At 34.4% G+C, this 17,294-nt stretch overlaps 1 protein-coding gene across 3 annotated transcripts in view; it reads right to left on the minus strand.

Annotated features, from left to right (window-relative positions):
- Positions 1-17,294, minus strand: part of LOC149788533 (uncharacterized) — a 39,621-nt gene that overhangs the window by 14,575 nt on the left and 7,752 nt on the right. For all 3 annotated transcript variants that reach the window (XM_089974547.1, XM_089974548.1, XM_089974549.1), the window contains exon 3: positions 3,910-3,935. In XM_089974547.1, the coding sequence (XP_089830673.1) occupies positions 3,910-3,935 (26 nt within the window). The remainder of the gene's footprint in view (positions 1-3,909; positions 3,936-17,294) is intronic.

Genomic DNA, 17,294 nt, shown 5'->3' on the forward strand with positions numbered 1-17,294 from the left:
AATTTCCAGGAATTCAAGACAAGTCCATCTCTTCCTTTTTAACTGCCGAGTGCTGAAATAATATATGATATTCATGTGTGGTAAGATTTTCCAATTAGTTGCAGTGACTGTTATACTGGATGCAAGATCTACACCATTTTCATTTGGGGAAAACTAGATTTCATAAGTGAAGCTGCACAGTATTGCCAGTATACTGGTTGAATGCAGTGTTTTCCCCCCCATACATACCACATTACTTCATTGTACTGTTACTGTATCCATCAGTAAGAAATATATAGACATTACCAAATAATCTAGTTATGAATTTAATGGTATCGATAATGTATTAATTTTTCAGTACAAAATAATTTGTAAAAAGTTTTCCCTACATTTCTCACAAATCAGTTTTGAATGAATGGTTCCAAGGTTTGTCACTGCCGGGGGTGGTTGTGGGAGATAAGCACCCACTTCCCTTGGAAATCTCCCAATGGCTTGCGTCTGATAGAGCCTGATAATCAAATCCAGCTCCAGGCCTTCATGAGTGGCGGAACCTGTATAAACTGACTGGAGATGGGATGATGGGCGAGTTTCAGGCGCCTCAAAACCAGATGCTTTGGGCAGATGGGGCTTGTTAACCTCGGGTGGTCGCCCATCTTGGAGAAGGTAAACTCCGATTTTAAACCTTCGCTGCCTTGCAACTATACCCTCTCATGGGAATGGCCAAGGGAGTAAACCCCAACAGAAAATCCAGTGATGGAGTCCCTAAGGTTACTTGGCATTGATTTCAGTGTCATCTTGGCAACTCCTGCGACGCAGCTGGTACCATGACATATTGGCTTGTCCTTTCCATGGATCCATCAGCTGCATGGAGAGGGGGGATCAGCTGTATGGGCAACAGTTGATTCTCTATATCACCCTGCCCAGGCTTGCACCCTGGAGAGGACACTCTAGCTTCGCTCCACAGTGTTGACACAGCATGGGAAGCAGCAGTTTACCAGTTATAAGTCACTGCTCGATTGGCGTAGAGCCAGACGCCAGGGGTTGCTTCTGACGGTGGGAAAGACCAACAGGTTTCACTGGGCAGCCCCAGCCAATAAGGTGCCGTCCCACCAGTTTGCCTGCCTTGCTGGGTGCATAAGGCTTAAGGTACGCTAGTACCTGACAAGCGGACTGCAACTACTGCACCAAGAAATAACAAAAGAAAAATAAAAAAGAAGACTTCAATCCTCAAGCTAGGTACCTGGAATGTCCAGACCATGCTGATTGGGCTTTCAGATGATCTCCAGACAATCACTGATGTTCGAAAGACTTCAGTTATCAACGACGAACTTGCAAGGCTCCAGGTCTACATTGCCTCACTACAGGAGACATGACTACCAGATTCCGGGTCCCTCAGAAAAAAGAACTACACATTCTTCTGGCAAGGAAAGAGCGCCGACGAAGCCAGAGAGTTTGGTGTTGGATTCGCTGTCAGGAACACTCTGCTGGGGATGATAGAACTCTGCCAACAAGGAAATGGAAGACTGATATCCCTCTGCCTCCACACCACAAATGGGCCTGTCAACCCACACTAAGATCCTCCACAGATACCATGGATTAGTTTTTCGATGAGTTAAACTTGCTCATCGACAAAGAGAACTTGATTTTGCTGGGCGACTTCAATGCTAGGGTTGGTACCGACCATGACTCTTGGCCCTCCTGTCTTGGCAAGTTTGGCATTGGGAAGATGAATGAGAATGGGCAGCGCCTTCTAGAGATGTGCTCGTACCACGACCTCAGCATCACCAATTCATTCTTTCAGACAAAGCCACAGCACAAAGTGTCTTGGAGGCATCCCCGGTCTAAACACTGGCACCAGCTGGACTTGATCATTACAAGACGGTCAGCCATGAAGGGTGTGCTTCTTACCTGTACCTTCCACAGTGCTGACTGTGACACCGACCACTCACTGGTGTGCTGCAAAATGAAGCTTCAGCCGAAGAAGATCCACCGCTCTAGGCAACAGGGTCAGCCACGCATTGATGTGAGCAAAACATCATATCCAGACAAGGCTGAGCAATTCACCTATGCTCTTTCCAAGACGTTTGATTCAGAACCCCCCAGCGGCAGTGCCAAAGAAAGATGGGATCACATCAGAGAGACTGTGTACAGCAAAACCACACAGATCTTTGGTAAGAAGCAATCAAAGAACAATGGCTGGTTTGAGACTAATTCTGCCAAACTCATGCCAGCCATAGAAGAGCGTCGCAGTGCTAACCTGCAATACAAGTGATCCACTGCCAGAAGATACTACAGGCATACAGGTCTACCAGAAGCAAAGTGCAGAGATTAGCATGGCAGTGTGCGAATGAATACTGGCTTCAGATCTGTCAGAGTATACAGTCAGCAGCAGATATTGGAAACATCAGAGGCATGTACGATGGCATAAAGAAAGCAATGGGTCCCACGAAGAAACTGAGAGCACCACTTAAGTCTGCCACAGGCGATACCATCCACAACACAGGCAAGCAGATGGAGTGTAAATTTGTAGATTCAAATTATTTGCTGTTTAAATTTAGTATTATTTAGCAATAAAAGGCCCTTCAAATGTGTTGAACCTATTCTAACTTCAAGCTGATTTTTTTCTCGCTTTGTGCGTTATGAGTATAGACACTGTCTTTGCTAATTTGTTCCTCCATCACATAAACCGGAGCATTTTAGTCTTTGAAACTCGGAAATTTGCAGGTACTGGCATGGTAAACATGAAACCTGATTTAATGGTCTGAATTATGTATGTTCTGACATTCAAAATGTATATTCGTTATGAAAAGCACATGTGAGGCAATATTGTTACAAGTCTATGGTCTTAAAAGAAGTAACAGAAAAGAGTGAAAGGCAATAAGCTTTGTAAAATTCAACAAATAATGTATTTCCCTAGAATACAAAGTGAAAATGAGAAAAAAGAACTTATGGGAATCGTGAATTAAATCCCAAAATAATTAACAAAATTAGACACAAGTCCTAATAATTTAAAGTCCCAAATAAAATTCAGCAGAAGTCCAGAATAAATCCAAAAATTGAAGGCGATGATGTCTCTGTGGTAGCTAATATAGTGTTGATGTGTCAACAGTCTTTTATTGAATCACAGTAATATAATTCCAGGTTTGAATTCATTATAAATTCCTGTGAATGCCTCTATCCAAGAATTTTATCAGAGCACTTTTGTATTCCCAGAGAAAATAATCTTCTGAATACAGTACATTGAAGAAATAAAATTCAGCCCAACTGGACACAACATACAACTTCAAAGTGCAAGATCTTAAAGCACAACTCAAAAAATCCTCTCAGTTACAAGATTATATTAGTTCTCCAATTGACCTCAGGTCACAATTAGCATTTTCTAAATAAAACTATTACCTAATGGAGAATAACCTTCTAGAATGACCCTGATGTCTACAAAATTGTCAAATACACTAGGGAAATTCCAAAACCCAGATAAACATATTTACTTATATTATTAATAATTCTCATTTTAAACCCATACACACAGAGAATAATTTAATTATGTATTAGTTGTTTGAAATAAAAAAAGTCAATTCAGGTCAAGCAGAAATGAACTCAATTTTCAACAAGGTCAAGTCCAACATACAATGTTACATTACAATAGCTTGTAATGAAATTAAAATAAAACAACAAAAACACCTAACAAACAAACAATGTAGATTAAATATATATAACAATATGGCCAGAATTACTAGTGACCCAAAAGTAAGTATAAAGATGTGTACAAGACCAAAATAATAAATGTCAAAATGTGTTTATACGATGCCCAAGTAATTCTGAAATAGGTTAAATAAGTTTGAGGTAGTCTTCCACCTTCTCTCTATTAAATTTCTTAAAAAAGGTAAAATGGACAGTACTGATACAAACTGTCTGTATGTTTATACTTACTTGCTTCTTCTACAGATCATCACTACCTACAATGAAAAAGTAAACTATACAATGAAAAATGTAAAAGTAAGGTATGCAATGAAAAAGTAAACTATACAATGAAAAAGTAAGCTATACAATGAAAAAGTAAACTATACAATGAAAAAGTAAACGATATAATTAAAAAGTAAACTATACAATGAAAAAGTAAGCTATACAATAAACAGTGCAATTATACAATCTAAATAAAATAAGGCAAATAACGAGACATTGATTTACACAGTATTTATATGCTTAAGTCATCATGGGATGCACATAAAATAAAAAAAGAGATAAAGCTGACAGAGGATCAAGCTTATTTCAATATATCTGGTGAAGGAAAAGTCTGAAAAAGACCGTTAGAAGCACCAACCCGAAAAGTCCGGTAGAAAGACCAGCCCATGGGACGCTACTGGCAAGCTTTCCCACATATCCACATTGGCTGAGGTCAAGACCCATATTGACAGAGGTGTGATGTCAGTGATCTGTAGAGGCTAGTGCCTCGTACCATGCAGACACCTAAGACCCCATATTGACAGAGGTGTGATGTCAGTGATCTGTAGAGGCTAGTGCCTTATACCACGCAGACACCTAAGACCCCATATTGACAGAGGTGTGATGTCAGTGATCTGTACAGGATAGTGCCTCATACCATGCAGACACCTAAGAAACCATACTGACTGAGTTGTGATGTCAGTGATCTGTAGAGGCTAGTGCCTTATACCATGCAGACACCTAAGACCCCATATTGACAGAGGTGTGATGTCAGTGATCTGTAGAGGCTAGTGCCTTATACCACGCAGACACCTAAGACCCCATATTGACAGAGGTGTGATGTCAGTGATCTGTAGAGGCTAGTGCCTCATACCACGCAGACACCTAAGACCCCATATTGACAGAGGTGTGATGTCAGTGATCTGTAAAGGCTAGTGCCTTATACCACGCAGACACCTAAGACCCCATATTGACAGAGGTGTGATGTCAGTGATCTGTAGAGGCTAGTGCCTTACACCACGCAGACACCTAAGACCCCATATTGACAGAGGTGTGATGTCAGTGATCTGTACAGGATAGTGCCTCATACCATGCAGACACCTAAGACCCCATATTGACAGAGGTGTGATGTCAGTGATCTGTAAAGGCTAGTGCCTTATACCACGCAGACACCTAAGACCCCATATTGACAGAGGTGTGATGTCAGTGATCTGTAGAGGCTAGTGCCTTATACCACGCAGACACCTAAGACCCCATATTGACAGAGGTGTGATGTCAGTGATCTGTAGAGGCTAGTGCCTCATACCACGCAGACACCTAAGACCCCATATTGACAGAGGTGTGATGTCAGTGATCTGTAGAGGCTAGTGCCTCATACCACGCAGACACCTAAGACCCCATATTGACAGAGGTGTGATGTCAGTGATCTGTAAAGGCTAGTGCCTTATACCACGCAGACACCTAAGACCCCATATTGACAGAGGTGTGATGTCAGTGATCTGTAAAGGCTAGTGCCTTATACCACGCAGACACCTAAGACCCCATATTGACAGAGGTGTGATGTCAGTGATCTGTAGAGGCTAGTGCCTCATACCACGCAGACACCTAAGACCCCATATTGACAGAGGTGTGATGTCAGTGATCTGTAAAGGCTAGTGCCTCATACCACACAGACACCTAAGACCCCATATTGACAGAGGTGTGATGTCAGTGATCTGTAGAGGCTAGTGCCTCGTACCATGCAGACACCTAAGACCCCATATTGACAGAGGTGTGATGTTAGTGATCTGTAAAGACTAGTGCCTCGTACCACACAGACACCTAAGACCCCATATTTGGTGGGCATTTATAGCAGAAACATGTTAGCGCATATTTTAAAGATGAAATATGAAAATGTTCGTGTTGATGGGGGAAGAAAAAGGTAAAGGACTATTAACTTGAGCTCAGTTGGTATAAATGTACTAACTAAGTATATACCAAAAATACATGAAGTTAGTGCAAATATATAAATGATGATTATACAAATTTGCTATTATCTAATTTTAAATCTTTTCATTACCTCAAGCAATTGCAGGGTGTTACCTGTCAATTATTGACTTTTCTCTATATTATGGGACAATAATAAAATAAAATAGAGACAAACAGTCATACATATAATTATATTGTTATAAAGGATATTCAAGATATCAATTTAAATTATACAATTTTATATAGTGCATTTTAAATTGATATATTGTATATCCTTTATAACAATATAATTATATGTATGACTGTTTGTCTCTATTTTATTTTATTATTTTACTAATTCAAGTTTCATTGGAGACTCGTGTATCTTTTAGATCCTGTTATATATAATTGTTATGATGATGCATATCATTTATGACGTTACGTAATGACGTAATTGTTGTTTTAAAATAAAAGACGTCATCGTTACTTTCAAAACATTTCGTGCCTGAAGAAGCATAAATTAAATGCGAAACTAGTTGCACAGAATTTTCGGCATGTGTGTTTTTTTTATCACAATTCTTATATTATGGGACAAAATTCCTACTGCTCAGTTTCTGATAGCAATTTGTACAGTCTAAGAGAAAATGTTTTGCAGTTTCTGGTTTGCCACATGAGCATTGTTAAATGATGAAGTTTATGGAATGATTGTCATTTATAAAGTCACAAGTGTTATGTACGCAATTTATGCTAATCTCTCACCTTCATAACAACTGGTTGAAACCTTTTTTATTTCCCTATTTAAGTGTGATTTTAAAAGAGGCAAATAATGGGTTATTCCAAATGTTCAAGAAAGAAGACCTTAGTAAAAAAAATGAACATTGGATTTGTTTCGGCAAGAAGCACATGGTAGTAGCTGTAAGTTGTCCACTATTTACATACTGGACTCTTGGTAAACCTACTGCACCGGTGGCCTAGTCGTTAGAGTGTCCGCCCCTGATGCAGGAGGTCATGGGTTCGAACCCTGGTTGAGTCATACCAAAGACTTCTAAAAAAATGGTTCTAACAGCTGCCTCACTAGGTGCTCAGCATTAAGAGACTAGTGTTAGGACTGGTCGACCTGGTGTCAGGATAATGTGACTGGGTGGGACATCATGCTACATGTCTGCGGCATAATGACCCAGTGCTAGACATCACTTTAAACTGCCACACTGCAGACATTGTAGTGATATGACTTGAAGACTGTGAAAGCTACATTAAAACTCCAAAATCACAAACACATGGTGGAACCAATGCCTGTATGTATATAGCAGTCATCATAATGTTATCATTATGTTTTCAGAATTTGTTTCTGTACATCATAATAATAATTTTTTTTAAACTGATGAAGTTGAGAATGAATTACAAGGATATATAATTTTACCATTGTTATAATATGTATGTACAACACATTTATGACGTTACTTTGTTTTAGAAAAGAGTTAGTCACATGGGTTTTAACACATTCATGTGATCCCAGCAATAAATAATATAGATGGCAGTTCATAAATTGCTAATGAAATCAGTTCCAAAAAAAAAATTCCACTTTTAGTCAGCTGATTACAGTAAAACCTGTCTTGAGAGACCACTGGTATGAAAGACCACCTGCCTTGACAGACCAGGTTCTCCATGTACAGATTTATTGATTATATAGTGTTATGACCCGTTATGAGAGACCACCTGTCATGAGAGACCATTATGTTTTGGCAGAAGTGGTGGTCTTTCAAGACAAGTTCCACTGTAATACCTGACCTTTTATGTAGCTTTCTCAAAATTTCATTAACTTATAATGACCATTTCCCATCTTTATTACCTATCTTTGAATTGTTCAGTCTTTTTCCCCAGATCTCAACTGAATGATCAAAAACAATATTATTTCCATAATTACTTTAAGTATATTTGTTCTATCATCTCAAAGAAAACAACTGATATAATCCAATTCTGTAGCCATATATTAAATTTTCTTTACTATCAGAATTATTTCTGTTGTCCAATAAAATTTTCCTTTCCACAAATAACAGGTGAATGGTCAAAAGACAAATAACAGATGAATGGTCAATACAAAGAGTAAATTCATGAACACAAAAATAGAACTTCTTATCAATTTGTGAGGGTAATGTAACAACATAATCAATTATACTGTTGCCACTATCTGATTAACACTGACTAATTTGTACATGGCCATGAATTATTTACACATCTAGAAAGTTAATATTTCATGAAAAATGAAAAAATTACAAACGTGAAAAGAACAAACATTTAAGTCTCGAATGTAATGATCATATCACAACAATAAATAAAATATTCAGAATTTTTTAAATCCATATCTAAAGAGGCAATAATCAATAATATTGTAAAGAAAGTTAATAACAGGCTTAACTTTCTTCATACATAAAGCAGTATTTTGAACGAAAACTTGAAGAAAAAAATGCCTATGTACTGCACTGATTGAAAGCAGTTTATATTATTCTTGTTTCATTGTATTTTTGGACCACATGTCGAAAAACAAACTTAAATTTTCTCAAAATATAACTACTACTAAGATCTACTATTTGCTACATACATGTATATTCTTTCAAGTGCAAGAATAGAAAAATGTGGAAAACAGAGCTAAACCATGTATACAACATAGTAAGCTAATCCATGTATACAACATAGTAGGCTAATCAATCTGTACAACATATAGTAGGCCAATACATGTATACAACATAGTAGGCTAATCCATATATACAACAAAGTAGGCTAATCCATGTATACAACATAGTAGGCTAATCCATGTATACAACATAGTAGACCAATACATGTATACAAGATAGTAGGCTAATCCATATATACAACAAAGTAGGCTAATCCATGTATACAACACTGTAGGCTAATCAATCTGTACAACATTGTAGGCTAATGAATGTATACAACATAGTAGGTTAATCCATGTATACAACATTGTATTCTAATCCATGTATACAAAATAGTAGGTTAATCCATGTATACAACACTGTAGGCTAATCCATATATACAACAAAGTAGGCTAATCCATGTATACAACATAGCAGACTAAACCATGTATACAACACTGTAGGCTAATCAATCTGTACAACATTGTAGGCTAATGAATGTATACAACACAGTAGGCTAATCCATGTATACAACAAAGTAGGCTAATCCATGTATACAACATAGTAGGCTAATGCATGTATACAACATAGTAGGCTAATCCATGTATACAACATAGTAGGCTAATGCATGTATACAACACAGTAGGCTAATCCATGTATACAACAAAGTAGGCTAATCCATGTATACAACAAAGTAGGCTAATCCATGTATACAGCACAGTAGGCTAATCCATGTATACAACAAAGGAGGCTAATCCATGTATACAACAAAGTAGGCTAAACCATGTATACAACACTGTAGGCTAATCAATCTGTACAACATTGTAGGCTAATGAATGTATACAACACAGTAGGCTAATCCATGTATACAACATAGTAGGCTAATGCATATATACAACATAGTAGGCTAATGCATGTACACAACAAAGTAGGCTAATCCATGTATAAAACAAAGTAGGCCAATCCATGTATACAACATAGTAGGCTAATCCATGTATACAACATTGTATTCTAATCCATGTATACAAAATAGTAGGTTAATCCATGTATACAACACTGTAGGCTAATCCATATATACAACAAAGTAGGCTAATCCATGTATACAACATAGCAGACTAAACCATGTATACAACACTGTAGGCTAATCAATCTGTACAACATTGTAGGCTAATGAATGTATACAACACAGTAGGCTAATCCATGTATACAACAAAGTAGGCTAATCCATGTATACAACATAGTAGGCTAATGCATGTATACAACATAGTAGGCTAATCCATGTATACAACAAAGTAGGCTAATCCATGTATACAGCACAGTAGGCTAATCCATGTATACAACAAAGGAGGCTAATCCATGTATACAACAAAGTAGGCTAAACCATGTATACAACACTGTAGGCTAATCAATCTGTACAACATTGTAGGCTAATGAATGTACACAACACAGTAGGCTAATCCATATATACAACAAAGGAGGCTAATCCATGTATACAACAAAGTAGGCTAAACCATGTATACAACACTGTAGGCTAATCAATCTGTACAACATTGTAGGCTAATGAATGTATACAACACAGTAGGCTAATCCATGTATACAACAAAGGAGGCTAATCCATGTATACAACAAAGTAGGCTACACCATGTATACAACACTGTAGGCTAATCAATCTGTACAACATTGTAGGCTAATGAATGTATACAACACAGTAGGCTAATCCATGTATACAACATAGTAGGCTAATGCATATATACAACATAGTAGGCTAATGCATGTACACAACAAAGTAGGCTAATCCATGTATAAAACAAAGTAGGCTAATCCATGTATACAAAATAGTAGGCTAATCCATGTATACAACATTGTGAACAACACTGGTCAAACATATTTATGAAGTAATTTTCCTAGTGTATTTACATCATCATCATTATAATATTTGAGGTAGAAATTTTATACCTCTTAATTACCAAGAGTGAAGTGTATCATTTACAACCTTTCATTACTAATCAGTTAAATATTGAAATGGTGTATCATTTACAACCTTTCAGTACTAATCAGTTAAATACTGAAATGGTGTATCATTTACAACCTTTCAGTACTAATCAGTTAAATATTGAAATGGTGTATCATTTACAACCTTTCAGTACTAATCAGTTAAATATTGAAATGGTGTATCATTTACAACCTTTCAGTACTAATCAGTTAAATATTGAAATGGTGTATCATTTACAACCTTTCAATACTAATCAGTTAAATATTGAAATGGTGTATCATTTACAACCTTTCAGTACTAATCAGTTAAATATTGAAATGGTGTATCATTTACAACCTTTCAGTACTAATCAGTTAAATATTGAAATGGTGTATCATTTACAACCTTTCAGTACTAATCAGTTAAATATTGAAATGGTGTATCATTTACAACCTTTCAGTACTAATCAGTTAAATATTGAAATGGTGTATCATTTACAACCTTTCATTACTAATCAGTTAAATACTGAAATGGTGTATCATTTACAACCTTTCATTACTAATCAGTTAAATATTGAAATGGTGTATCATTTACAACCTTTCATTACTAATCAGTTAAATACTGAAATGGTGTATCATTTACAACCTTTCATTACTAATCAGTTAAATACTGAAATGGTGTATCATTTACAACCTTTCAGTACTAATCAGTTAAATATTGAAATGGTGTATCATTTACAACCTTTCAGTACTAATCAGTTAAATATTGAAATGGTACTAATCAGTTAAATATTGAAATGGTGTATCATTTACAACCTTTCAATGCTAATCAGTTAAATATTGAAATGGTGTATCATTTACAACCTTTCAATACTAATCAGTTAAATATTGAAATGGTGTATCATTTACAACCTTTCAGTACTAATCAGTTAAATATTGAAATGGTGTATCATTTACAACCTTTCAGTACTAATCAGTTAAATATTGAAATGGTGTATCATTTACAACCTTTCAATACTAATCAGTTAAATATTGAAATGGTGTATCATTTACAACCTTTCAGTACTAATCAGTTAAATATTGAAATGGTGTATCATTTACAACCTTTCATTACTAATCAGTTAAATATTGAAATGGTGTATCATTTACAACCTTTCAGTACTATTCAGTTAAATATTGAAATGGTGTATCATTTACAACCTTTCAGTACTAATCAGTTAAATATTGAAATGGTGTATCATTTACAACCTTTCAGTGCTAATCAGTTAAATATTGAAATGGTGTATCATTTACAACCTTTCAGTGCTAATCAGTTAAATATTGAAATGGTGTATCATTTACAACCTTTCAATGCTAATCAGTTAAATATTGAAATGGTGTATCATTTACAACCTTTCAATGCTAATCAGTTAAATATTGAAATGGTGTATCATTTACAACCTTTCAGTACTAATCAGTTAAATATTGAAATGGTGTATCATTTACAACCTTTCAGTACTAATCAGTTAAATATTGAAATGGTGTATCATTTACAACCTTTCATTACTAATCAGTTAAATATTGAAATGGTGTATCATTTACAACCTTTCAGTACTAATCAGTTAAATATTGAAATGGTGTATCATTTACAACCTTTCAGTACTAATCAGTTAAATATTGAAATGGTGTATCATTTACAACCTTTCATTACTAATCAGTTAAATATTGAAATGGTGTATCATTTACAACCTTTCAATACTAATCAGTTAAATATTGAAATGGTGTATAATTTACAACCTTTCATTGCAATGTAATAAAAGTTTGGAATGATGTATTGTTTACAACCTTTCATTACAATGTAGTAAAAGATTGGAATGGTGTATCATTTACATTTCAATACAATGCAGTGAAAGACTGGAATGGTGTATCACTGACAACATTTCAATACAATGCAGTGAAAGACTGGAATGGTGTATCATTGACAACATTTCAATACAATGCAGTGAAAGATTGGAATGGTGTATCATTGGCAACATTTCAATACAATGCAGTAAAAGATGGGAATGGTGTATTGCTTACAACATTTCAATACAATGCAGTAAAAGATTGGAATGGTGTATTGCTTACAACATTTCAATACAATGCAGTAAAAGATTGAAATGGTGTATTGCTTACAACATTTCAATACAATGCAGTGAAAGACTGGAATGGTGTATCACTGACAACATTTCAATACAATGCAGTGAAAGACTGGAATGGTGTATCATTGACAACATTTCAATACAATGCAGTGAAAGATTGGAATGGTGTATCATTGGCAACATTTCAATGCAATGCAGTAAAAGATTGGAATGGTGTATTGCTTACAACATTTCAATACAATGCAGTAAAATATTGGAATGGTGCATTGTTTACAACCTTTCGATATATATCAGTAAAAGATCGGAATGGTGTATCGTTTACAACATTTCAATACAATGCAGTAAAAGACTGGAATGGTGTATCATTTACAACCTTTTATTACAATGCAGTAAAAGACTGAAATGGTGTATCATTTACAACAAAACAATGCAGTAAAAGATGGGAATGGTGTATCATTTATAACCTTTTATTACAATTCAGTAACAGATTGGAATGGTGTATCATTTACAACATTTCAATACAATGCAGTAAAAGATTGGAATGGTGTATCATTTATAACCTTTTATTACAATGCAGTAAAAGATTGGAATTGTGTATCATTTATAACCTTTTATTACAATGCAGTAAAAGATTGGAATTGTGTATCATTTATAACCTTTTATTACAATGCAGTAAAAGACTGGAATTGTGTATCATTTATAACCTTTTATTACAATGCAGTAAAAGATTGGAATGGTTTATCATTTGCAACCTTTTATTAAAATGCAGTAAAAGATTGGAATGGTGTATCGTTTACAACATTTTAATACAATGCAGTAAAGGGTAAGAATGGTTTATCATTTGCAACCTTTCATTACAATGCAGCAAAAGACTGGAATGGTGTATCATTTACAACCTTTTATTACAATGCAGTAAAAGACTGAAATGGTGTATCATTTACAACAAAACAATGCAGTAAAAGATGGGAATGGTGTATCATTTATAACCTTTTATTACAATGCAGTAAAAGATTGGAATGGTGTATTGTTTACAACATTTCAATACAATGCAGTAAAAGATTGGAATGGTGTATCATTTATAACCTTTTATTACAATGCAGTAAAAGATTGGAATTGTGCATCATTTACAACATTTCAATACAATGCAGTAAAAGATAAGAATGGTTTATCATTTGCAACCTTTCATTACAACGCAGTAAACGACTGGAATGGTGTATCATTTACAACCTTTTATTACAATGCAGTAAAAGACTGAAATGGTGTATCATTTACAACAAAACAATGCAGTAAAAGATGGGAATGGTGTATCATTTATAACCTTTTATTACAATTCAGTAACAGATTGGAATGGTGTATCGTTTACAACATTTCAATACAATGCAGTAAAAGATTGGAATTGTGTATCATTTATAACCTTTTATTACAATGCAGTAAAAGATTGGAATGGTGTATCATTTATAACCTTTTATTACAATTCAATAACAGATTGGAATGGTGTATCGTCTACAACATTTCAATACAATGCAGTAAAAGATTGGAATGGTGTATCATTTATAACCTTTTATTACAATGCAGTAAAAGATTGGAATGGTGTATCATTTATAACCTTTTATTACAATGCAGTAAAAGATTGGAATGATGTATCATTTATAACCTTTTATTACAATGTAGTAAAAGATTGGAATGTTGTATTATTTATAAACTTTTATTACAATGCAGTAAAAGATTGGAATGGTGTATCATTTATAACCTTTTATTACAATGCAGTAAAAGATTAGAATGGTGTATCATTTATAACCTTTTATTACAATGCAGTAAAAGATTAGAATGGTGTATCATTTATAACCTTTTATTACAATGCAGTAAAAGATTGGAATGGTGTATCATTTACAACCTTTTATTACAATGCAGTAAAAGATTGGAATGGTGTATCATTTATAACCTTTTATTACAATGCAGTAAAAGACTGAAATGGTGTATCATTTACAACAAAACAATGCAGTAAAAGACAGGAATGGTGTATCATTTATAACCTTTTATTACAATTCAGTAACAGATTTGAATGGTGTATCGTTTACAACATTTCAATACAATGCAGTAAAAGATTGGAATGGTGTATCATTTATAACCTTTTATTACAATGCAGTAAAAGATTGGAATGGTGTATTATTTATAACCTTTTATTACAATGCAGTAAAAGATTGGAATGGTGTATCATTTATAACCTTTTATTACAATGCAGTAAAAGATTGGAATGATGTATCATTTATAACCTTTTATTACAATGTAGTAAAAGATTGGAATGGTGTATCATTTATAACCTTTTATTACAATGCAGTAAAAGATTGGAATGGTGTATCATTTATAACCTTTTATTACAATGCAGTAAAAGATTAGAATGGTGTAGTATTTATAACCTTTTATTACAATGCAGTAAAAGATTGGAATGGTGTATCATTTATAACCTTTTATTACAATGCAGTAAAAGATTGAATGGTGTATCATTTATAACCTTCTATTACAATGCAGTAAAAGACTGGAATGGTGTATCATTTATAACTTTTTATTACAATGCAGTAAAAAATTAGAATGGTGTATCATTTATAACCTTTTATTACAATGCAGTAACAGATTGAAATACCTTGATGCAGGATATTATACTCATTACCAGGTTGGTAATATCAACAAAAAGATATTTAAAACTGCATTATGCTCTCACTTTATAAACAATCTAAAACTTTTTAAAATTCTGCTTCTTTAATAAAATAAATACCAGCAAGGATTTTTTAAATTAAAAACACTTACAGTATCCTTTTCCGTGAATACCTGTGATCCTTTTATCATCACATTACCTTCCACTTTATAGTTCTTCCCATCTGAGCTGTTTTATGTGATTATCAATGAAATATATACATGTATTTTGTTTGTATATTTTGTGATCTGTTAGGTATACCTTCCTTATAACCTATTCTTTTAATCTGGTTGTTTTCTTTTATGTTTATTTTAATGCTTTTGCCCCAAAAATCTTGAACACAGATAGGACCCCTATGAAAAAAAGCCCCATTAAGGCTTTATGGATAACCCTAGGACCCCAGTGAAAATAAGCCCCATAAAGGTTTTATGTGTAACCCAAAGACCCCATTGAAAATAAGCCCCATAAAGGTTTTATGGGTAACCCTAGGACCCTAATGAAAATAAGCCCCATAAAGGTTTAATGTGTAACCTGAATACCCCATTGAAAATAAGCCCCATAAAGGTTTTAGGAGTAACCCTAGGTTTAATCAACATGTTTTACATGTGTAATGTATACATTGTCTGTACAATGTGCTTGTTTGTATTACTATGTATATATTATCCATGAGCTGTACCAGTAAAACATACCTGGGACCATGGGAAGGCATTTTCAATGTTGAGTGGTAACCTAGAGATGCAATTTAGAATTTTGTAGACAATGGCAAATATTTTCAAAAATAATGCCTTCCACTGTACCATGCAAACTTAAATTGAATACTGTCTTCCACTGTACCTTGCATACTTAAACTGAATACTGCCTTCCACTGTACCATGCATACTTAAATATTTTAAAAAATACTGCCTTCCATTGTACCATGCATACTTAAATTGAATACTGCCATAAACTGTACCATGCAAACTTAAACTGAATACTGTCTTCCACTGTACCTTGCAAACTTAAACTGAATACTGCCTTCCACTGTACCATGAATATTTAAATATTTTAAAAAATACTGCCTTCCACTGTACCATGCATACTTAAACTGAATACTGCCTTCCACTGTACCATGGATATTTAAACATTTTAAAAAATACTGCCTTCCACTGTACCATGCATACTTAAATTGAATACTGCCATAAACTGTACCATGCAAACTTAAACTGAATACTGCCATCCACTGTACCATGCATACTTAAACTGAATACTGCCTTCCACTGTACCATGCATATTTAAACTGAATACTGCCATCCACTGTACCATGCATAAACTGAATACTGCTGTATACTGTAGTCTGTACCATGCATACTTCAACTGAATACTGCATTCCAATGTACCATGCATACTTAAACTAAATACTGCCTTCCACTGTACCACACATATTTAAATATTTTTAAAAAATACTGCCTTCCAAGTACCATGCATATTTAAATTGAATAGCCTTGAATGTTATCTGCACTTTTGTATTATATTTTGTCCCGTTTTCATGTTTCTTACATCCTGTATAGCACTGGTGTCATACTGCCTGCTGTGTTTTATGTCTTGCATCAGTTTTCATGTTGCTTACTGTATGTTTTATATCTTCTATCACATTGTTTTCATGTTGCTTACTTATGTTTTATATCTTCTATCACACTGTTTTCATGTTGTTTACTGTATGTTTTATATCTTCTATCACGTTGGTTTCATGTTGCTTACTGTATGTTTTATGTCTTGTATCAGTTTTCATGTTGCTTACTTTATGTTTTATATCTTCTATCACATTGTTTTCATGTTGCTTACTGTATGTTTTATATCTTCTATCACATTGTTTTCATTCTGATTAGTTTTATGCCTTCTATCACACTGTTTTCATGTTGCTTACTGTATGTTTTACATTTCCTATCTCATTTATTATGCATTATATGTTGATTTTATCACATAAATACTACTACTATTACAAAATGAAAAAGA

The sequence above is a fragment of the Sinohyriopsis cumingii genome, chromosome 11, assembly GCF_028554795.1.
Source record: "Sinohyriopsis cumingii isolate HCF-2022 chromosome 11, ASM2855479v2, whole genome shotgun sequence".
NCBI classification, from domain to species: domain Eukaryota; kingdom Metazoa; phylum Mollusca; class Bivalvia; order Unionida; family Unionidae; genus Sinohyriopsis; species Sinohyriopsis cumingii.